The sequence below is a fragment of the Acipenser ruthenus genome, chromosome 37 (genome assembly GCF_902713425.1).
Source record: "Acipenser ruthenus chromosome 37, fAciRut3.2 maternal haplotype, whole genome shotgun sequence".
Lineage (NCBI taxonomy): Eukaryota > Metazoa > Chordata > Actinopteri > Acipenseriformes > Acipenseridae > Acipenser > Acipenser ruthenus.
In genome coordinates, this window is record NC_081225.1 from 905,501 (window position 1) to 923,481 (window position 17,981).

Below are 17,981 nucleotides of genomic sequence, written 5' to 3' on the forward strand. Positions count from 1 at the left end.
GGGGCATGAGGCATGGGGCATGAGGCATGGGGCATGGGTCATGGGGCATGGGGCATGGGGCATGGGGCATGGGTGGGGCATGGGACATGGGGCATGGGTGGGGTATGGGGCATGGGTCATGGGTCATGGGTGGGGCATGGGGCATGGGGCGGGGCGGGTGGATGTGGGTGGAAAGTTAATGATTTTTGTAATCAAATCACGGTGTCTAGGGTTGAGTGTCGGGCTTGTCAGATCTAGATTCCTGCTCCTTCTCTTTCTCTCTCTCTCTGAGACATTCTTTTCCTCTTTGCGTAATCAGCCCCTCATTGCATTTCAGTCGTGTTCAGAAATATATGAAGAACGACTACAAAGAAAAACACAACTCAAGCTCTGAATGCACCATTCTCAGCTCAAACGCAAGCTCTGAATGCACCATTCTCAGCTCAAACGCAAGCTCTGAATCCACCATTCTCAGCTCAGACACAAGCTCTGAATCCACCATTCTCAGCTCAAACACAAGCTCTGAATCCACCATTCTCAGCTCAAATGCAAGCTCTGAATCCACCATTCTCAGCTCAGACGCAAGCTCTGAATCCACCATTCTCAGCTCAAACACAAGCTCTGAATCCACCATTCTCAGCTCAAACGCAAGCTCTGAATCCACCATTCTCATAGGATGCCAAAACAATGAATATTTCCTAGCAGGAAGAATAATTGCAGTCTCTTTAGTACATGGTGGTCCAGCTCCCACTTTTCTTTCCACCAAGTTTCTGAAACACATTTTGGGCATTGATTCTACTTTCAGTGTCGAGGAGATTGGAGAGCTTCTCAGACAAACCAGTCACTTTCTTGTGATATATATATATAGATCAATAGTTATTCTGTTTTTTTTCCTTTTGTCTCTAATGTAGTTTCTTTCTGTTTATAAAAGAAAAGAGTTTACTTCTGAAAATGTTTTCCCCTTATTCTCAGAGAGGTAAGAGATTTTAAATGACCTACTGCGATAGGTGTTTCGTCTGACCAAGGGGAAGCACTGACCTTGTGAATAAACCATCTCCTCAAAAGAGAATATTTTGAACTTTTTAAAACAAGCCTGGACATCAGCGATGGACACGACCTGCAAGGATGGTTGTTTTTATCTTTTGTGTCCAGTTGAAAAGTGATGCTATCTTAATCAGCAGAGGGTCAGATACATTTTAATATGTTACTAGTCAAGTTTCCAGTGTCTATGGCTAGTCTAAACCCCACAGCTCATACATACATATACTCAGATAAAGAAGTGTTCTTATAAAATACATGTTTACTTCTGTGTTCGTCGGAAATTGAAAATTAATCTTCAGAATATTTAAAAAAAAATAAACGCCACAGTTCCTATCGGCAGGTTTCATCGAGACCAGCGCTAATCTTTTTATGTTACAAAGTTAAAACCAGCCTGGCTTTCTTAAAACATCATTCAATGAAGTCTTTCTTTTTACTGTTATGCCTTGAAGTGCCTTATGCTTTTCATATTGTATATATTAATATATAGTGATTCAAATGTCTTTATTCTTTTTTTTAACATTGGTGAACTGTCACACTTAAGACAGGGAAAGGCATTAAAATAACCTGACGCGCACACACACACACACACACACACACTGACACACACAGAGACACACACTGACACACACAGAGACACACAGAGACACACACTGACACACACAGAGACACACACTGACACACACACACACACACACACACACACTGACACACACAGAGACACACACTGACACACACAGAGACACACAGAGACACACACTGACACACACAGAGACACACAGAGACACACACTGACACACACAGAGACACACACTGACGCACACACACACACACACAGAGACACACACTGACGCACACACTGACGCGCACACACACACACTGACACACACAGAAACACACACAGACGCACACACTGATGCGCACACACACACACTGACACACACAGAGACACACACAGACGCACACACACACACTGACGCGCACACACACTGACACAGAGACACACACTGACGCGCACACACACTGACACACAGAGATACACTGACACACACACACACACACACACTGACACACAGAGACACACACTGACGCGCACACACACTGACACACAGAGAGACACACTGACACACACACACACTGACACACACAGAGACACACACATCGATACACACACTGACACACAGAGAGACACACATCGATACACACTCAGAGACACACACATTGATACACACACACTGACACACACAGAGACATACATTGACGCACACACACACCCACACAGAGACATGCACATCGATACACACACTGACACACAGAGAGACACACACATCGATACACACACACTGACACACACACACTGACACACACACACACACACTGACACACACACACACACACTGACACACACACACTGACGCGCACACACACACTGACGCGCACACACTGACGCGCACACACACATTAATACAGTAAAGCATTCTGACAAGATGGAGGAGAACGACGCTTTGTGGAGATGCTGGTAGAAATGAGTTGCATGTAAATGCATGACCTGTTATATGTCTTACTGGAAGGTCAGTGTACAAATAAACTGGTCATTTGTATAATGATCCTTGTTTAGAGAAGTCTGTGTCGTGGAGGCGTTCCTGTGGGTTCAGATTCACCCAGATTAGCACAGCGGTTCATTTCACTTTGCAGTACAGAGCTTGAGATAAGGAAAGTCATGATGTCACCGTGACTGCAAGAATATCACCCTTCTACTCTAACACTGAAATAAAACAAAAAAATAGAATGCTAGAAAGTGTGTGTGTGTTAGTCAGTGTGTGTGTTTTTTGTGTGTCTGTGTGTGTTCCTGTTTGTGTGCGTCTGTGTGTCAGTGTCTGTGCGTGTGTTCCTGTGTGTGTGTCAGTGTCTGTGCGTGTTTGTGTGTGTGTCAGTGTCTGTGCGTGTTTGTGTGTGTGTCAATGTCTGTGCGTGTCTGTGTGTGGGTGTGTCAGTGCATGTTCTTGTACCTGTGTGTGTGTGTGTGTGTTCCTGTGCGTGTGTGTCAGTGTCTGTGCGTGTCTGTGTGTGTGTCAGTGTCTGTGCGTGTCTGTGTGTGGGTGTGTCAGTGCATGTTCTTGTACCTGTGTGTGTGTGTGTGTGTTCCTGTGCGTGTGTTCCTGTGCGTGTGTGTCAGTGTCTGTGCGTGTGCGTGTGTGTTCCTGTGTGTGACAGTGTCTGTGTGTGTGTTCCTGTGTGTGTGTTCCTGTGTGTGTGTTCCTGTGTGTGCGTGTTCCTGTGTGTGCGTGTGTCTGAGTGTGTGTGAAAGTATCGTGTGTCCTGGTTTACTCAGTGACGATGCTGATGCAGCGAGATTATTTATAACACAAGTTCACTGAGGGGTCACTGTGTTGCTTGGAAGGTGGAAGCCAGGGTAATAAATATCTCAAGGTCAGGGAGGGGAGGGGGAGGGGGAGGGGGAGGGGAGGGGACGGGAGGGGGAGGGGGAGGGGAGGGGACGGGAGGGGAGAGGAGGGGAGGGGAGGAAAGACAGTAGAAATTGCATCAGTGAAAAGGAGCAAGCTTGCAAGCAGGCTCAGGGTTATCCACTGTGTCTGTGCAACCAGCAACCAAACCAGCCAGCTTTAAAAGCGCCTTGCTGAATGACGGGTTGGGGTTGGGGTTGGGGTTGGGGTTGGGGTTGGGGTTGGGGTTGGGGTTGGGGTTGGGGTTGGGGTGGGGGTTGGGGTGATTTAAATCTTAAACTCAGGATTGGCATTTCCTCAGCTGGCCCGTCATTCTGAACCTGTGCCGTTTCCCGCTCTCTCAAAGAACAGCAGTTCATTGAAGACGGGAGAAAACGCTTTGAAAATACGGCCCTGTGTTTATACTGCAGGAGCGCCGAGACTGATACCAAGTCTGTATCAAGCCTGGATCACCATCCCCCTGCTGTATGAAGCCTGGATCACCATCCCCCTGCTGTATGAAGCCTGGATCACCATCCCCCTGCTGTATCAAGCCTGGATCACCATCCCCCTGCTGTATGAAGCCTGGATCACCATCCCCCTGCTGTATCAAGCCTGGATCACCATCCCCCTGCTGTAGGAATCCAGGCAGCTGTCAGGACAAGCCTGGCTCGCAGATCCCGGATTCAGACAATTCATGGAAACTCTTGCATGCAGAATTCCGGTCTGACCTGCTCAGTGACTTCTAAAAGTTGGCAGGATTTTAGACTTTAGAAAAACTCCCAAGAAAATAAATATGTGTCAGTTGTAACCCTGATTTAAAGCATCTCAAAACAAAGCAGGGATGGCAGTAAGACTCCCGTTGCATAGCAGTTTGATCCATTCCTGGATTCGCTATGAGTTCAGACACACCTGAGCTTGTTACCTGTAAACAGTGGCTAGGTGTGTCTTATGAAACTCATAGTGAAACCAGGCACGGATCAAACTGCTGTGTAGTGATTATTTCAATCCCTGCATAGCACAGGCAGGGATATTACAAACCATGGTAAACGCGTAGTATATTACTACAGCTTCACCCCTTTCCGATGAAAAAAATCATAATTTAAACAACGTACTTATCTGCAGTGGGGCAACGTCCCTCCTTCCTGCCACGTGTCTGTCATTGATTCGCTGTGAATACTTTAAACCCGCCCCCACTGCTGAGTGGCAGCACATTCCTACATTTCTATTGGAGAGACTCCGCTTGCAAGATCTTAAACGAGATTACAATCAGGAATGGGGGTTTGTTGGCAGGATTTGAAGCTGTTTTGCAATTCTAGGAAGGATTTAAAGCAAAACTGAAAATTGTGGCGAAATGTAAATAAACTAGCCCAACTTTTTGTTTTTACTGAAACCAAGCTTATTATTATTAACATGTAGGCCTATGCATAAAAATAATCAAAAGCTTTCGTAAGAAAAGATATATCTAGGATATATTTGATAGAAATGCTTTGTTATTAAGAGAAACGGGGCTGCATGTTTTAAGGTGTTTACTGTGGTCTTTTTGGTTTTAATATCTGCTATAACAGGTTTGTTGCCAGGCGGCTACAGGTACATATACCCAAGTCTTTAACTTAAATATCAAATGCCTTGGAGAAGGTCCTGTGTTGGCCAATCAGCATTTAGTCACAGCGCCCCCTGTGGCACGGAACAGTCTGGAGGACCAGAGTGTCCGGGATATGATACTGCATCAGATCAATAACCCAAACGTATCGCCTGACAATGGCCGAGATTACATTCATTTTCATGAAGTCGGTTCCGAGAATGATCACAGTGCAGGGCTGGGAATCAGACTCCTATTGCACAGCAGTGTCACCCATTCCAGGTTTTACTACCAGCTTGATCAGCCCACAGTGTGTCTAGGTAACAAGCTCAGGTGTGTCTGATTATTAAACTCCTAGTGAAACCAGGAATGGATCGCACTGCTATGCAATGGGAGTCTTATTCCCATCCCTGCAGTGTCAATGTTTCTGATCCCAGATTGCATGTACGATGCTGTTGTCTTTTAGAGGGATGCTGGTGTTTTTAGGTGATGTGAAATCTGTCTACAGAGGCCTCAATCTCAATTGGGTTGTTTAATTTTCCTGGTTTAAACAATCAATCAATCAATCAATCAATCGATCAATCAATAAATCTCAGTCCTGAACATAGTATTAAGTTGTGACGGTCCCACGCTATCAAACGACGGCAGCCGGTATTGTACCGGTCAAATCGGTACAGTTGGCAGGTTTGTGACATCACCGCTCTGAAGAACCAGCTGACTGCCGATGTCCAATCAGATTCGTCCTTTCACGTCGCTGTAATTGCAGTTTCATTCGCTTCCCTCCCTCAACCAAACTGGACATAAACCCCGCCTCCTTTAGTCCCTGGTTGGCTACTTGGAACCTTTGCCGAGTTCTGATTGGTCTACAGTACTTAGTACAGACTATCACGCTAGGCTGCGCCAGTTTCTTTGTAATTTCAATGACATTCCGGTGTTTATAAAGGTTTATTTGGACTAAGAAATAAATAATACAGCGATATTCCAGGTGAGTAAATAAAGTTTAGTGTAAACTTTACAAAAAAAGGTCGGTTGGGACGAATACGGCGGTTCAGAATAATTTTGCTTTGAGGTCTCGCTGAACCGACACATTTAAATTGAAAGCCGGTTAATCACACAATTAGGTTGTGCTGGGTGTATAAATCTCCAAAAAAGCTTTCAATTAAAAACAAATGGTCTCCTTTTAATCTGAGAGTTTCGCGTGGCCGCTGCAGATCCACATTATAAACACACAAGCACATGTAACGTCTTCCGGTAGGATTTAAAAAAAAATACCTCTTGTTACAATTCTTGGATCTATTGATTGAGGTTTAAGAGTTTTAAGATGAGATGAGGCAAAACATACATGATGATAAATTGGCCATTTAAAATCCGACATCTCCCTTTGAATCGAAAGCACTCTGCGGAACCTAATGACGTCATTAGAGCGTCATCATGTCACAATAAATGTGGGTTCTGTTTTTTTTTTTAAACCCTACCTGAAGACGTTACATGTTTACACACACACAAACTAATATATATATAAGAACATAAGAAAGTTTACAAACGAGAGGAGGCCATGCAGCCCATCTTGCTCGTTTGGTTGTTAGTAGCTTATTGATCCCTGAATCTCATCAAGCAGCTTCTTGAAGGATCCCAGGGTGTCAGCTTCAACAACATTACTGGGGAGTTGGTTCCAGACCCTCACAATTCTCTGTGTAAAAAAGTGCCTCCTATTTTCTGTTCTGAATGCCCCTTTATCTAATCTCCATTTGTGACCCCTGGTCCTTGTTTCTTTTTTCAGGTCAAAAAAGTCCCCTGGGTCGACATTGTCAATACCTTTTAGGATTTTGAATGCTTGAATCAGATCACCGCGTAGTCTTCTTTGTTCAAGACTGAATAGATTCAATTCTTTTAGCCTGTCTGCATACATATATATATATATATATATTACTGTTATAGCTACTGAATTATTATAATTAGCTGTTATTATTGTAGTTAATTATTACAGTAGTGAGTCTCTATGTGTGTGTGTTTATTTTTTGTAGTGATGGCTTCGTACTTTGACGAACACGATTGCGAGCCGACTAACCCGGATGAACAGTACCGACAGAACGCGCTGCTGGAGCTCGCCAGGTAAGCTTAACCCATTCGGTGCCGGTGTGCCCATTTGAGCAGCGCAGGCTGGTGCTGTCATTTTAATTCTCTCTCTTTAAGCACATCGCGATGATAGCTTGCTTAACCACGAGTAAATCCTGCAGTGGGTGAAACCGCTGTGCAATAGGAGCCTTATTGCCAGCCCTGTGAATCAACTGCTGCTGCTGCAGAGTCACTTCCAATAGGAGCTCGTTTGTTTGACGTCTCATCCGAAGGACGGAGCACAAGGAGGTTCAGTGACTTGCTCTGGGTCTCACACACAGGGAGTCAGTGGCTGAGCCGGGATTTGAACCTCCTGGTATCAAGACCCCTTTCTTTAAATTATTATTATTATTATTATTATTATTTATTTATTAGCAGACGCCCTTATCCAGGGCGACTTACAATTGTTACAAGATATCACATTATTTTTACATACAATTCCCCATTTATACAGTTGGGTTTTTACTGGAGCAATCCAGGTAAAGTACCTTGCTCAAGGGTACAGCAGCAGTGTCCCCCACCTGGGATTGAACCCACGGCCCTCCGGTCAAGAGTTCAGAGCCCTAACCACTACTCCACACTGCTGCTGAAGCTAAAAAATTATTTTCTATCGACCCCTTGTCATCTCCTGATAGGGGGCAACCCTGTGATTCTCTTGCAATAGTATGTAAGGCAGTCTTTAAAATTACCACATCCATTCCACCGAATATGTGATTAGCGCCATCTACAGGTTAAAAAAAATCTTTACACAACAGCACTATTTACTGGAAATCCCTTTAAATTACCTCCCCCCCCCCCCCCCCCCCCCGCCCCCCGCCCCCCGCCCCCCGCCCCCCGCATAGATGAATGAGTCTTAGTGGTGCTGTCATGTTAATTTATACACGGGGGCCAAAAAAACACTTTTATAAATTAAAACAAATAGAACAGCAAGTTAACAAAGGTTTCTATTGTGTGTCTCTCTCCCAAAGAACAGAATTTACAAATAACTTTTATTTTTTATTTTTCCCTTCATCAAAGATGAGCCATTCCTCTTGAAAATGTATTTTTATTTGCCCACGGTTGTGTTTTTTTAAATTGGGTTGCATCTGAGGCAGCAGCAGCAGCAGCAGCAGCAGCGTTTTCACGACTCGTTCTCGAATCCTCTTAGCGTTTCAGAAACGTCAGCTCTCCGTGCACGGGAGAGACGGACCTGCTTCATTTGAGCCGTATCCTCTGGATAACATTTCAATGAAAACTAAACTGAAATCAATTATTTGTCAGGAAACGTTTACCCAACGTTTTGTTTAAACATCGCTGTGTTTATACAGCTATTAGAACAGTAGCGTCTACTGCTTGTGCATAGGCTTTACTTTTGGGGGGGACTCAAATTTAAATATTGCAGGTGCAAATGCCCCTTTGCCCCCGCTACCTTAATTATTAATTATTAAAGTAATTATTAATTAAAAGCAAGACTCCTTTATCCAAGGTGACTCGCAGGTGTTCCAGGGCAGCACAGGGTTACAATGCAAGCTTCATATTTAAACACAGTGTAGCTTACAGTCAGTGCAAATAATAATAACACTACTAGATTACAATATGAACTAGGATGCAGCCAGTTAGGATCACAGCAAGTTATATCTACAGTGACATGTTAGCAGTGCGATAGTGCAAGGATAGTGCATCAGCTGAGGATCCAGTAACGTGGTGCGTCTCTGTGCTGTGCGCAGGTCTCTGATGCAGGGAGTGGACATTGACCTCGGACCCGATGATTTCTCAGAGTGGGACCAGCGGCTCCCTCCTCCCGCGGCCAAAGAGATTGTCCAGAACCTGCCGACAGCCGTGATCACCCCCGCACAGGCAGGTGAGCACGGGGGGGGGGGGGGGGGGCTGAATTGAACAGGGTTACAAACTCACACTAGCCCTGCTGCTGCTGCTGCTGCTGCTGCTGCTGCTGCTGCACCCAGCCCTGGGGTTCAGAACTCCCCTCAATGAAGTCTAGTATTATTAATATTGAAATGATCAGGAGCCAGGAGTTTGAGCAGGGTTAGAAACTCACACTAGCCCTGCTGCTGCTGCTGCTGCATCCAGTCCTGGGGTTCAGAGCTCCCCTCAATGAAGTCTGTTATTATTATTAATATTGCAATGATCATGAGCCAGGAGTTTGAGCAGGGTTACAAACTCACACTAGCCCTGCTGCTGCACCCAGTCCTGGGGTTCAGAGCTCCCCTCAATGCAGTCTGTTATTATTATTAATATTGCAATGATCATGAGCCAGGAGTTTGAGCAGGGTTACAAACTCACACTAGCCCTGCTGCTGCTGCTGCTGCTGCTGCACCCAGTCCTGGGGTTCAGAGCTGACCGCACGTCTCATCACAGCATGAAGAAGCCTCGTCTGTGATCTGCAGGTTTACTGATAGGCGTTTGTCCTCAAAGCTACAAAGCGGAGCCGTGTGACACCCGACTCCTGCTCGCTGCAGGAACAGACTTCATTTCCGGTGCTTTGAGTAATACTGAGGCTTTAAAATCCATTCCAATGCTGGTGAAGATGGTTTGCTTCTGTATTATGCATCCTTTCCTCCTCTTCTCTCCTCCTCTTTCCCTCCTCTCTTCTCTGCTCCTCTCTTCTCTCCCCTCCTCTCCTCTCCTTTTCTCTCTCCCTCATATCCTCACTCCTCTGCTCCTCTCCCCTCCTCCTCCTCCTCTCTCCTCCTCTCCTCTCTCCTCCTCTCCTCTCTCCTCCTCTCCTCTCTCCTCTCCTCCCCCCTCCTCTCCTGCAGATAAAGGTCTGAAGTGTCCTGTGTGCTTGCTGGAATTTGAGGAAGAGGAGACAGTGAGGAAGATGCCCTGTGAGCATCTCTTCCATTCTGGCTGCATCCTGCCCTGGCTTGGGAAGGTGAGGGGGGGAGGAGGGGGGAGGGAGAGGGAGAGGCAGAAAGGGAGGGGGGAGGAGAGGGAGAAGGAGAGGGAGAGGGTGGGGGAGGAGAGGGAGAGGGTGGGGGAGGAGAGGGGGAGGAGAGGGAGAGGGTGGGGGAGGAGAGGGGGAGGAGAGGGAGAGGGTGGGGGGGAGGAGAGGGAGAGGGAGAGGGTGGGGGGGAGGAGAGGGAGAGGGGGAGGACAAAATACATATCAAGAAAAGTAATTCTTAATGTGTATTTTTTGTATACAAGTTGCCATGGATAAGGGCGTCTGCTAAGAAATAAATAATCATAATAATAATAATAATAATAATAATAATAATAATAATAATAATAATAATAATAATAATAATAATTGCAGCCATATTCTGGCCAAACATTTTGCATCACCTAGAATTTTAGGATTGAGACATCACTTATAAAACAATTATGTTCATATATATATACAGTTGTATGCAAAAGTTTGGGCACCCCTGGAAAAAATGTATGTTACAATGAATCTTTCAGTGAACAGAAGTTGACCGGACCTCTACATGGTACAAAGTTAAACATGACACCTTTCTGCAAATTTTAATACAGGATTACTATTTATTTGCATTTATTATAGATTCAAAATAATAAACAAAAGTGAACATGGCGCGTGCAAAAGTTTGGGCACCCTGTCACTTAGTACTTGGTAACACCTCCTTTGGCAGATATAACTGCTTCCAAACGTTTCCTGTAGCCAGCTAAGAGTCTTTCTATTCTTGCCTTTGGAATTTTTTCCCACTCTTCCTTGCAGAACTCTTCCAGCTCAGAAAGATTCTTAGGTCTCCTGGCATGCACTGCATGTTTGAGATCTCCCCACAGATTTTCAATAATATTCAAGTCTGGGGACTGTGACGGCCATTCCAAAACCTTTCTCCTTCTTTCTTGTAAATATTTCATGGTTGATGTTGAGGTATGTTTTGGATCATTGTCTTGCTGAAATATCCAACCTCTTTTCAGCTTCAGTGTCCTGACTGACTTTAGAACATTAGCTTCTAGGATCTGTTGATATTTAGTTGAATCCATTCTTCCTTCCACCCGCACAATATTTCCGGTTCCACTGGCTGCCACACAACCCCAAAGCATAATAGAGCCACCCCCGTGCTTAACAGTTGGCAAGGTGTTCTTTTCTTGAAATGCTTCACCCTTTTTTCTCCAAACGTACCTTCTTTGGTTGTGGCCAAAAAGTTCAATTTTCGTTTCATCAGTCCAAAGAACATTGTTCCAAAAAGCTTCAGGCTTGTCAAGGTTTTCTTTTGCATACTTTAGACGCTGACTTTTGTGATGAGGTCGTAGAAAAGGCTTCCTTCTGACAACTCTCCCATGCAGATCCTTGTTGTGTAAGGTACGCTGTACTGTGGACCTGTGAACAACTACTCCAGTGTCAGCTAAACTGTTCTGAAGGTCCTTTGCAGTGACCTGTGGGTTCTGTTGTGCAGATCTGACCAGTTTTCGGGCAAGTCTATGTGATATTTTTCTTGGTCTTCCAGATCTTGCCTTGACTTTAACCGTTCCATTTAACTTCCATTTCTTGACAATGTTTCTGACAGTTGAAATTGCTAGCTGGAAGCGTTGAGAGAGTTTTTTATAGCCTTCTCCTGTTTTGTGAAAGTCAGTTATCTTTATTTTCAAGTCCTCAGACATCTGCTTAGAGGAGCCCATGGTTTTTGAAACCAGGCAGAACAACCATCACAGTCTGACAGATTAGAAGGTATGAAGTTACTTCAGAGTAATAGTTCAACACTGGAATTGACTTCACCTGACTAATTGAAGCCCTAATGAGTGAATCAACCTTTCTGGACCTTAGTAATCATCTTTTTAAGAAGTAATTAAGAATGGTCCAAAAGGGTGCCCAAACTTTTGCACGCGCCATGTTTACTTTTGTTTATTATTTTGAATCTATAATAAATGCAAATAAATAGTAATCCTGTATTAAAATTTGCAGAAAGGTGTCATGTTTAACTTTGTACCATGTAGAGGTCAGATCAACTTCTGTTCACTGAAAGATTCATTGTAGCATACATTTTTTCCAGGGGTGCCCAAACTTTTGCATACAACTGTATATATATATATATATATATATATATATATATATATATATATATATATGAACATAATTTAGAACATTCTGTAATAAAAATAATACAAAATGATATTGCAACAAAACCCATCTCCCGGAAGCCACACTAGCAGTACAGTAGAATTTCATGTTAGATTTCGAAATGTCACGCTTTTCAATTTATAAGTTTTTCTGTTAAGTATGTGTGAAAACTCCGAAGCGGTGTGCAGTTCAATATGTTAACATGTAACATTATTCAGCAGCTTTCATGAGACTTCATGAAGCAACATTCGTTCATTCTATAGGGGGATGCAAAACGTTTGTTAATACCTTGTCTCTGTGTCCTCTCTCTCTCCTCTTTGCTCTGTGTTCATACCCTCTCCTTTCTCAGTGTTCACACCCTGTCTCTCTCTCTCTTCTCAGTGTTCACACCCTGTCTCTCTCTCTCTTCTCAGTGTTCATACTGTCTCTCTCTCTCTTCTCAGTGTTCATACTGTCTCTCTCTCTCTTCTCAGTGTTCATACTGTCTCTCTCTCTCTTCTCAGTGTTCATACTGTCTCTCTCTCTCTTCTCAGTGTTCACACCCTGTCTCTCTCTCTCTTCTCAGTGTTCATACTGTCTCTCTCTCTCTCTTCTCAGTGTTCATACTGTCTCTCTCTCTCTTCTCAGTGTTCACACCCTGTCTCTCTCTCTCTTCTCAGTGTTCATACTGTCTCTCTCTCTCTTCTCAGTGTTCATACTGTCTCTCTCTCTCTTCTCAGTGTTCATACTGTCTCTCTCTCTCTTCTCAGTGTTCATACTGTCTCTCTCTCTCTTCTCAGTGTTCATACTGTCTCTCTCTCTCTCTTCTCAGTGTTCATACTGTCTCTCTCTCTCTTCTCAGTGTTCATACTGTCTCTCTCTCTCTTCTCAGTGTTCACACCCTGTCTCTCTCTCTCTTCTCAGTGTTCATACTGTCTCTCTCTCTCTTCTCAGTGTTCATACTGTCTCTCTCTCTCTTCTCAGTGTTCATACTGTCTCTCTCTCTCTTCTCAGTGTTCATACTGTCTCTCTCTCTTCTCAGTGTTCACACCCTGTCTCTCTCTCTTCTCAGTGTTCATACTGTCTCTCTCTCTCTTCTCAGTGTTCACACCCTGTCTCTCTCTCTCTCTTCTCAGTGTTCATACTGTCTCTCTCTCTCTTCTCAGTGTTCATACTGTCTCTCTCTCTCTTCTCAGTGTTCATACTGTCTCTCTCTCTCTTCTCAGTGTTCATACTGTCTCTCTCTCTCTTCTCAGTGTTCATACTGTCTCTCTCTCTCTTCTCAGTGTTCATACTGTCTCTCTCTCTCTTCTCAGTGTTCATACTGTCTCTCTCTCTCTTCTCAGTGTTCATACTGTCTCTCTCTCTCTTCTCAGTGTTCATACTGTCTCTCTCTCTCTTCTCAGTGTTCACACCCTCTCTCTCTCTTCTCAGTGTTCATACTGTCTCTCTCTCTCTTCTCAGTGTTCACACCCTCTCTCTCTCTTCTCAGTGTTCATACTGTCTCTCTCTCTCTTCTCAGTGTTCACACCCTCTCTCTCTCTTCTCAGTGTTCACACCCTGTCTCTCTCTCTCTTCTCAGTGTTCACACCCTCTCTCTCTCTCTCCTCTCTCAGACTAACTCCTGCCCGCTGTGTCGACACGAGATGCCCACAGAGAACAAAGAGTACGAGGAGTTCAAGAAAGACAAGGTGGGTCTGCGAGGTCACTGTGCAGGGGGCGGGGTCAGTGTGCAGGGGGCGGGGTCAGAGTGCAGGGGGCAGGGTCAGTGTGCAGGGGGCGGGGTCAGAGTGCAGGGGGCAGGGTCAGCGTGCAGGGGGCGGGGTCAGTGTGCAGGGGGTGGGGCCAGCAGACATGTTTAATGCTTTTTCAAGGTGTGTTACAGTTGATGATGCTTTCATAAAACACACCTGATTCAAGGTACACTGCCTGTGAAACATGTTGAGTCCTGGAGAGAAGTGTTAAATGCATCCCAATTAATCAAAATAACAATTAGAGCAATTAAGTGAGCGCTCGGGGTGGAAGGAAAACCAGGAGACTCTTCCTTCCTTTGACAGCCCTGACTTGGGAGTATTGCTCCAGCACGTACCGCACCAAGAACGCTGTGCTGTGCTTCTGTTCCAGGAGAGGAGAAAACAGCAGGACCATCGGCTGGAGAATCTGCACGGAGCCATGTACACATGAGACGGAGAGACACGGACAGAGGCTCCACGCTGCAACACCTTACCATTCCTGCTACTTCCAAACAACGTCCCCAAATTCCTAACGAATCCCCGGTCTGAATCCTTCAGGAATAACACCGGGATGTCTTCTGCGCTTCCTCTGAGTTCTGAAGTCATTCATTGTGAATTCAGCCCCCCCCTGTTAATTCATGTTGGGTTTAATCACCCGGATTCATTCCATGCTCCTCTGTAATGAATGCTGTGGATCGCTTGTATAAGACATGCATTCATACCCTCTTGCGCCCCCAACTGGGGATTGTGAGAAGTGTTCATTCATAATGAATGCATGTTTTAAAAGCGTTACCCCGTTTCATTAAATAGTTTTAAAAATGGCTTATTTTGTTTTGAAAAAATAGTGACAGCAGGGGATGAGAGGAGCTGATATTTTTTATATGTAAAATATTTTCAAAAAAATTACAAATCTCTTTAATAAATAATAAAACACACAGCCCACATTGTTTGTTTTTTGCAAATTATCTGGAAAACCCAGAATTTTTTTTTTTTTAATTACATTTTCCAACAAAAAAAAGTTAGTTTTTTTTAAAACATAAACTGTAGCTTTTATACACAGATATAAAAGAAAAAATACATTTATCAAAGTGTATTTATTTATTTTTTTTAACTAGTTTTCAAAGTGAAATGACAACAAAAGTAATAAAACAAATAAAAATTATTATGAACCCCAAAAAGTCTTGAAGCAACCCAAGTTTAACGCATCGTATTTCATTTCAAATCCACCTTTTGCAAAATGGAATCTCTCTCTCTCTCTCTCTCTGTCTCTCCCTTTCCTCTCTCTCTCTCTCATATATATAAATATTGATGACACAATTTAAGCACAATAATATTTTCAGACTGTACCCTGAATAAAAACAACACAAACAGGGCTACCAGACGTCCCGGGACAGAACTGGCATTGTCCCACGTGTTCAGCCTTAATTCCTTGTCCCATCAGAAAGGGTAACATTGTTCAGTCCTCGGTTTTGATATTTTGTATTCAAATTGTTTTTAGAAGTTAAAAAAACAGTGCAGTTGTGTGCGCAGGCAGTTCCACACACAGTCATCGAGTACTGGTTTAATAATTCTGATTATGCGCTTCATAATTCATATTCTGACCATGGCTAGTTGCTCTTGGAAGTGGCACCAGCCAATAGGATCGCCTCCTGACCCTAGAATTCCGGAACACTGCGAGACAGGACAGGATTTTTAACCTGAAGAAAATCAACACATGAATTGATCGCTAAACCTTTGCTAAATTGATTCTGTCGAGGCAGCGTGACGATACAATCATAGCTTTTAACAAATTAAATAAATACCATCATCGATATTTATTTTATTAATCGTTTTAAAAATATTTAAAGTTTCTTTCTAGCTTCTAATAGCATATCGCCTTCTCCAGCTCAAATCATTAATACTGTTCCCTCTTCCTGACGCCAGACAGCGTGAACGTCTGATCAGTGTTATTATTTAATTGGGACAATCCATGTAAACTTTTAAATATTGAAAACTGAAATACTAATTTTACAAAATAAAAAAGTATCTTGATAAACCTACAGATCTGTTTATTCAAAATGCTTTTTTATTATTTTTTAAGATTTGTATTATAAGAGTGATTCGGATCATTAAGAAGCTGTATGAATTAAACACGTGTTTAGAGCTCGGTTCACGTGTTTATTTCTTTCAGTTTAAGGGGAACTTAAAAACCCCGTCCCGTCCCAAAGTGTTTTCCCGAAATTATTTTATGTTTAGATTAACACAGCCATTGTTAAAAAAATGTTTAAATCATTCAGAGTTGAATTGAAGAAAATTTAAATGTCCTTTTTTTCACCCTGGAAATCTGGTAATCCTAAATCTATTGACCGAGATAGCATTAGTGATATCCAGTGCATTGCTAGGGTTGGGGTTGGGGTTGGGGTTGGGGTTGGGGTTGGGGTTGGGGTTGGGTCACAGACCCCCCCCCCCCCCCCCCATGCAGGGTCGCCACCTCCTGAGGTAAAAAAAAACGGGCCCTCCGAACGGAACGGGGGTTCGTTATTAAAAGTTTAAACTCTCTAGAAATCTTACAGTCATCCAATCACAGATAGCACTGATAATGATACTGCTGCAGCCCTGCCACCCCGTTCACACGGCTGATACTGCTGGTGCGACACAGACGAGGAAGCAGAAGATTACAAACGGGAGGATATCAAATATGATTTCAGTGTCCCGGGAAGGGATATTGACATCCCGGGACACCTCAAAACCAGGACGACCCAGGGAAAAAAAGAGAGACTGCTGGCGACCCTGCATTAGGAGATTCTAGCCTGGTTTTGCTTTCGCAGGACTGTCCGCACGAGTGCAGAACACTGATAACGAAACACATTGAAAGGTTGCATTGGGTCGTTGTACAATATTGCTAAACCCCTCTGGGTAACGCACGCACACACACACACACACACACAGTGTTAGCTAACTGCTGTGTAGTAATAATAGAATCATTAATAATAATAATAATAATAATAATAATAATAATAATAATAATAATAATTCAAAATACACTGTGTAGCAATAGGCAAGGATGTTAAAATAGTGTGAGGGTTTTTGTAGTATAACAAACGCAGGAAAAACTTAGAAACATTAAAAAAAAAACAATGTAGGCAATAAAAGTGTTTTTTTTTGGGTGGGGCTGGGGTTATGACGATTAGGATGACGTGTGCACGGCAGTGAGTTTTGTTCAGCTCTGGCCAAAAGTTTTGCATCCCCCTCTAAATAGAATTAACTCATTTTGCTTCATAAAGTGGAATGAAAGCTGCTGAATAATGTTACGTTAACATATTGCATTGCACACCGCTCTGTAGTTTTCCCGTATACTTAAACAGAAAAACTGACAAAATTAAATACTACTGTACTACTATTATGGCTTCCTTCCGGTAGACCTGCGATATCATTTTGTAGTTTCTTTGATTTGATGATGTTAAATAAAATATGTATATATTTAGCTCAAAGAGCCAGCTGCCCAACGTTTCGATATGTTGTACACATATTATATATTTAATTATGTCTAACCCTGAAATTCCAGGTGATGCGTTTGGCCAGAGCTGTATTAGAAAGGTGAAGGGAAAAGTGTGGGCCGCTTTGGCTATTGACTGGGTTTATTCACACGCTGCTTTATACGGCAATCCTGTCAACACCCAGAATGAACCCAACGCAACCAGGCTCTTGTAATAAAACAACTAAAAAAAACGTCATGGCTGAAAAATCACTCGTAATCCACAACAGAACTGCCATCAGACTGGCATTTTCAGCTGCAGTTGCGCGGTCCGGCCACAAGATGGGGGTGTTGTTTAAGTAGTCTAGTACGGTGCGGTTTGACATAAGGCTACAGTTGCGCGGTCCTGCCACAAGATGGGGGTGTTGTTCAACAAATCAGTGCTGTTTCACCCACCCGCCACCAGTAGAGTATTTTGTAACTATGACGAAACTATAAACCTACTACTGTCATTATGATTTATTTTATTTTTTTGGCGATAATGTTTTTTTAATGCATATAGTTTTTACAAGGGACCAGCCTTGAATATAGATATTTTAAACAGGACACTTCGATAATGTAAATAACACAAATAA

The 17,981-nt window shown here is 43.4% G+C and overlaps 1 protein-coding gene across 1 annotated transcript; it reads left to right on the forward strand.

The window, feature by feature from the left end:
* The first annotated feature begins 5,876 nt into the window (after positions 1 to 5,876).
* Positions 5,877 to 14,832, forward strand: LOC131706770 (E3 ubiquitin-protein ligase RNF181-like). Its single transcript, XM_059008479.1, has 6 exons — positions 5,877 to 6,028; positions 7,068 to 7,155; positions 8,865 to 8,998; positions 9,915 to 10,030; positions 13,776 to 13,850; positions 14,284 to 14,832. The coding sequence occupies exons 2-6, from the start codon at positions 7,070 to 7,072 to the stop codon at positions 14,341 to 14,343; spliced, it is 471 nt and encodes a 156-aa protein (XP_058864462.1). The 5' UTR covers positions 5,877 to 6,028; positions 7,068 to 7,069; the 3' UTR covers positions 14,344 to 14,832.
* Positions 14,833 to 17,981: the final 3,149 nt, after the last annotated feature.

Bases quoted from the DNA above. Each gene is read 5' to 3' on its own strand.
- LOC131706770 (XM_059008479.1), top strand. From the start codon at position 7,070: ATGGCTTCGTACTTTGACGAACACGATTGCGAGCCGACTAACCCGGAT. The intron at 10,031-13,775 runs GTGAGGGGGGGA...CTCCTCTCTCAG, and splicing joins TCCTGCCCTGGCTTGGGAAG to ACTAACTCCTGCCCGCTGTG. The intron at 13,851-14,283 runs GTGGGTCTGCGA...CTTCTGTTCCAG, and splicing joins AGGAGTTCAAGAAAGACAAG to GAGAGGAGAAAACAGCAGGA.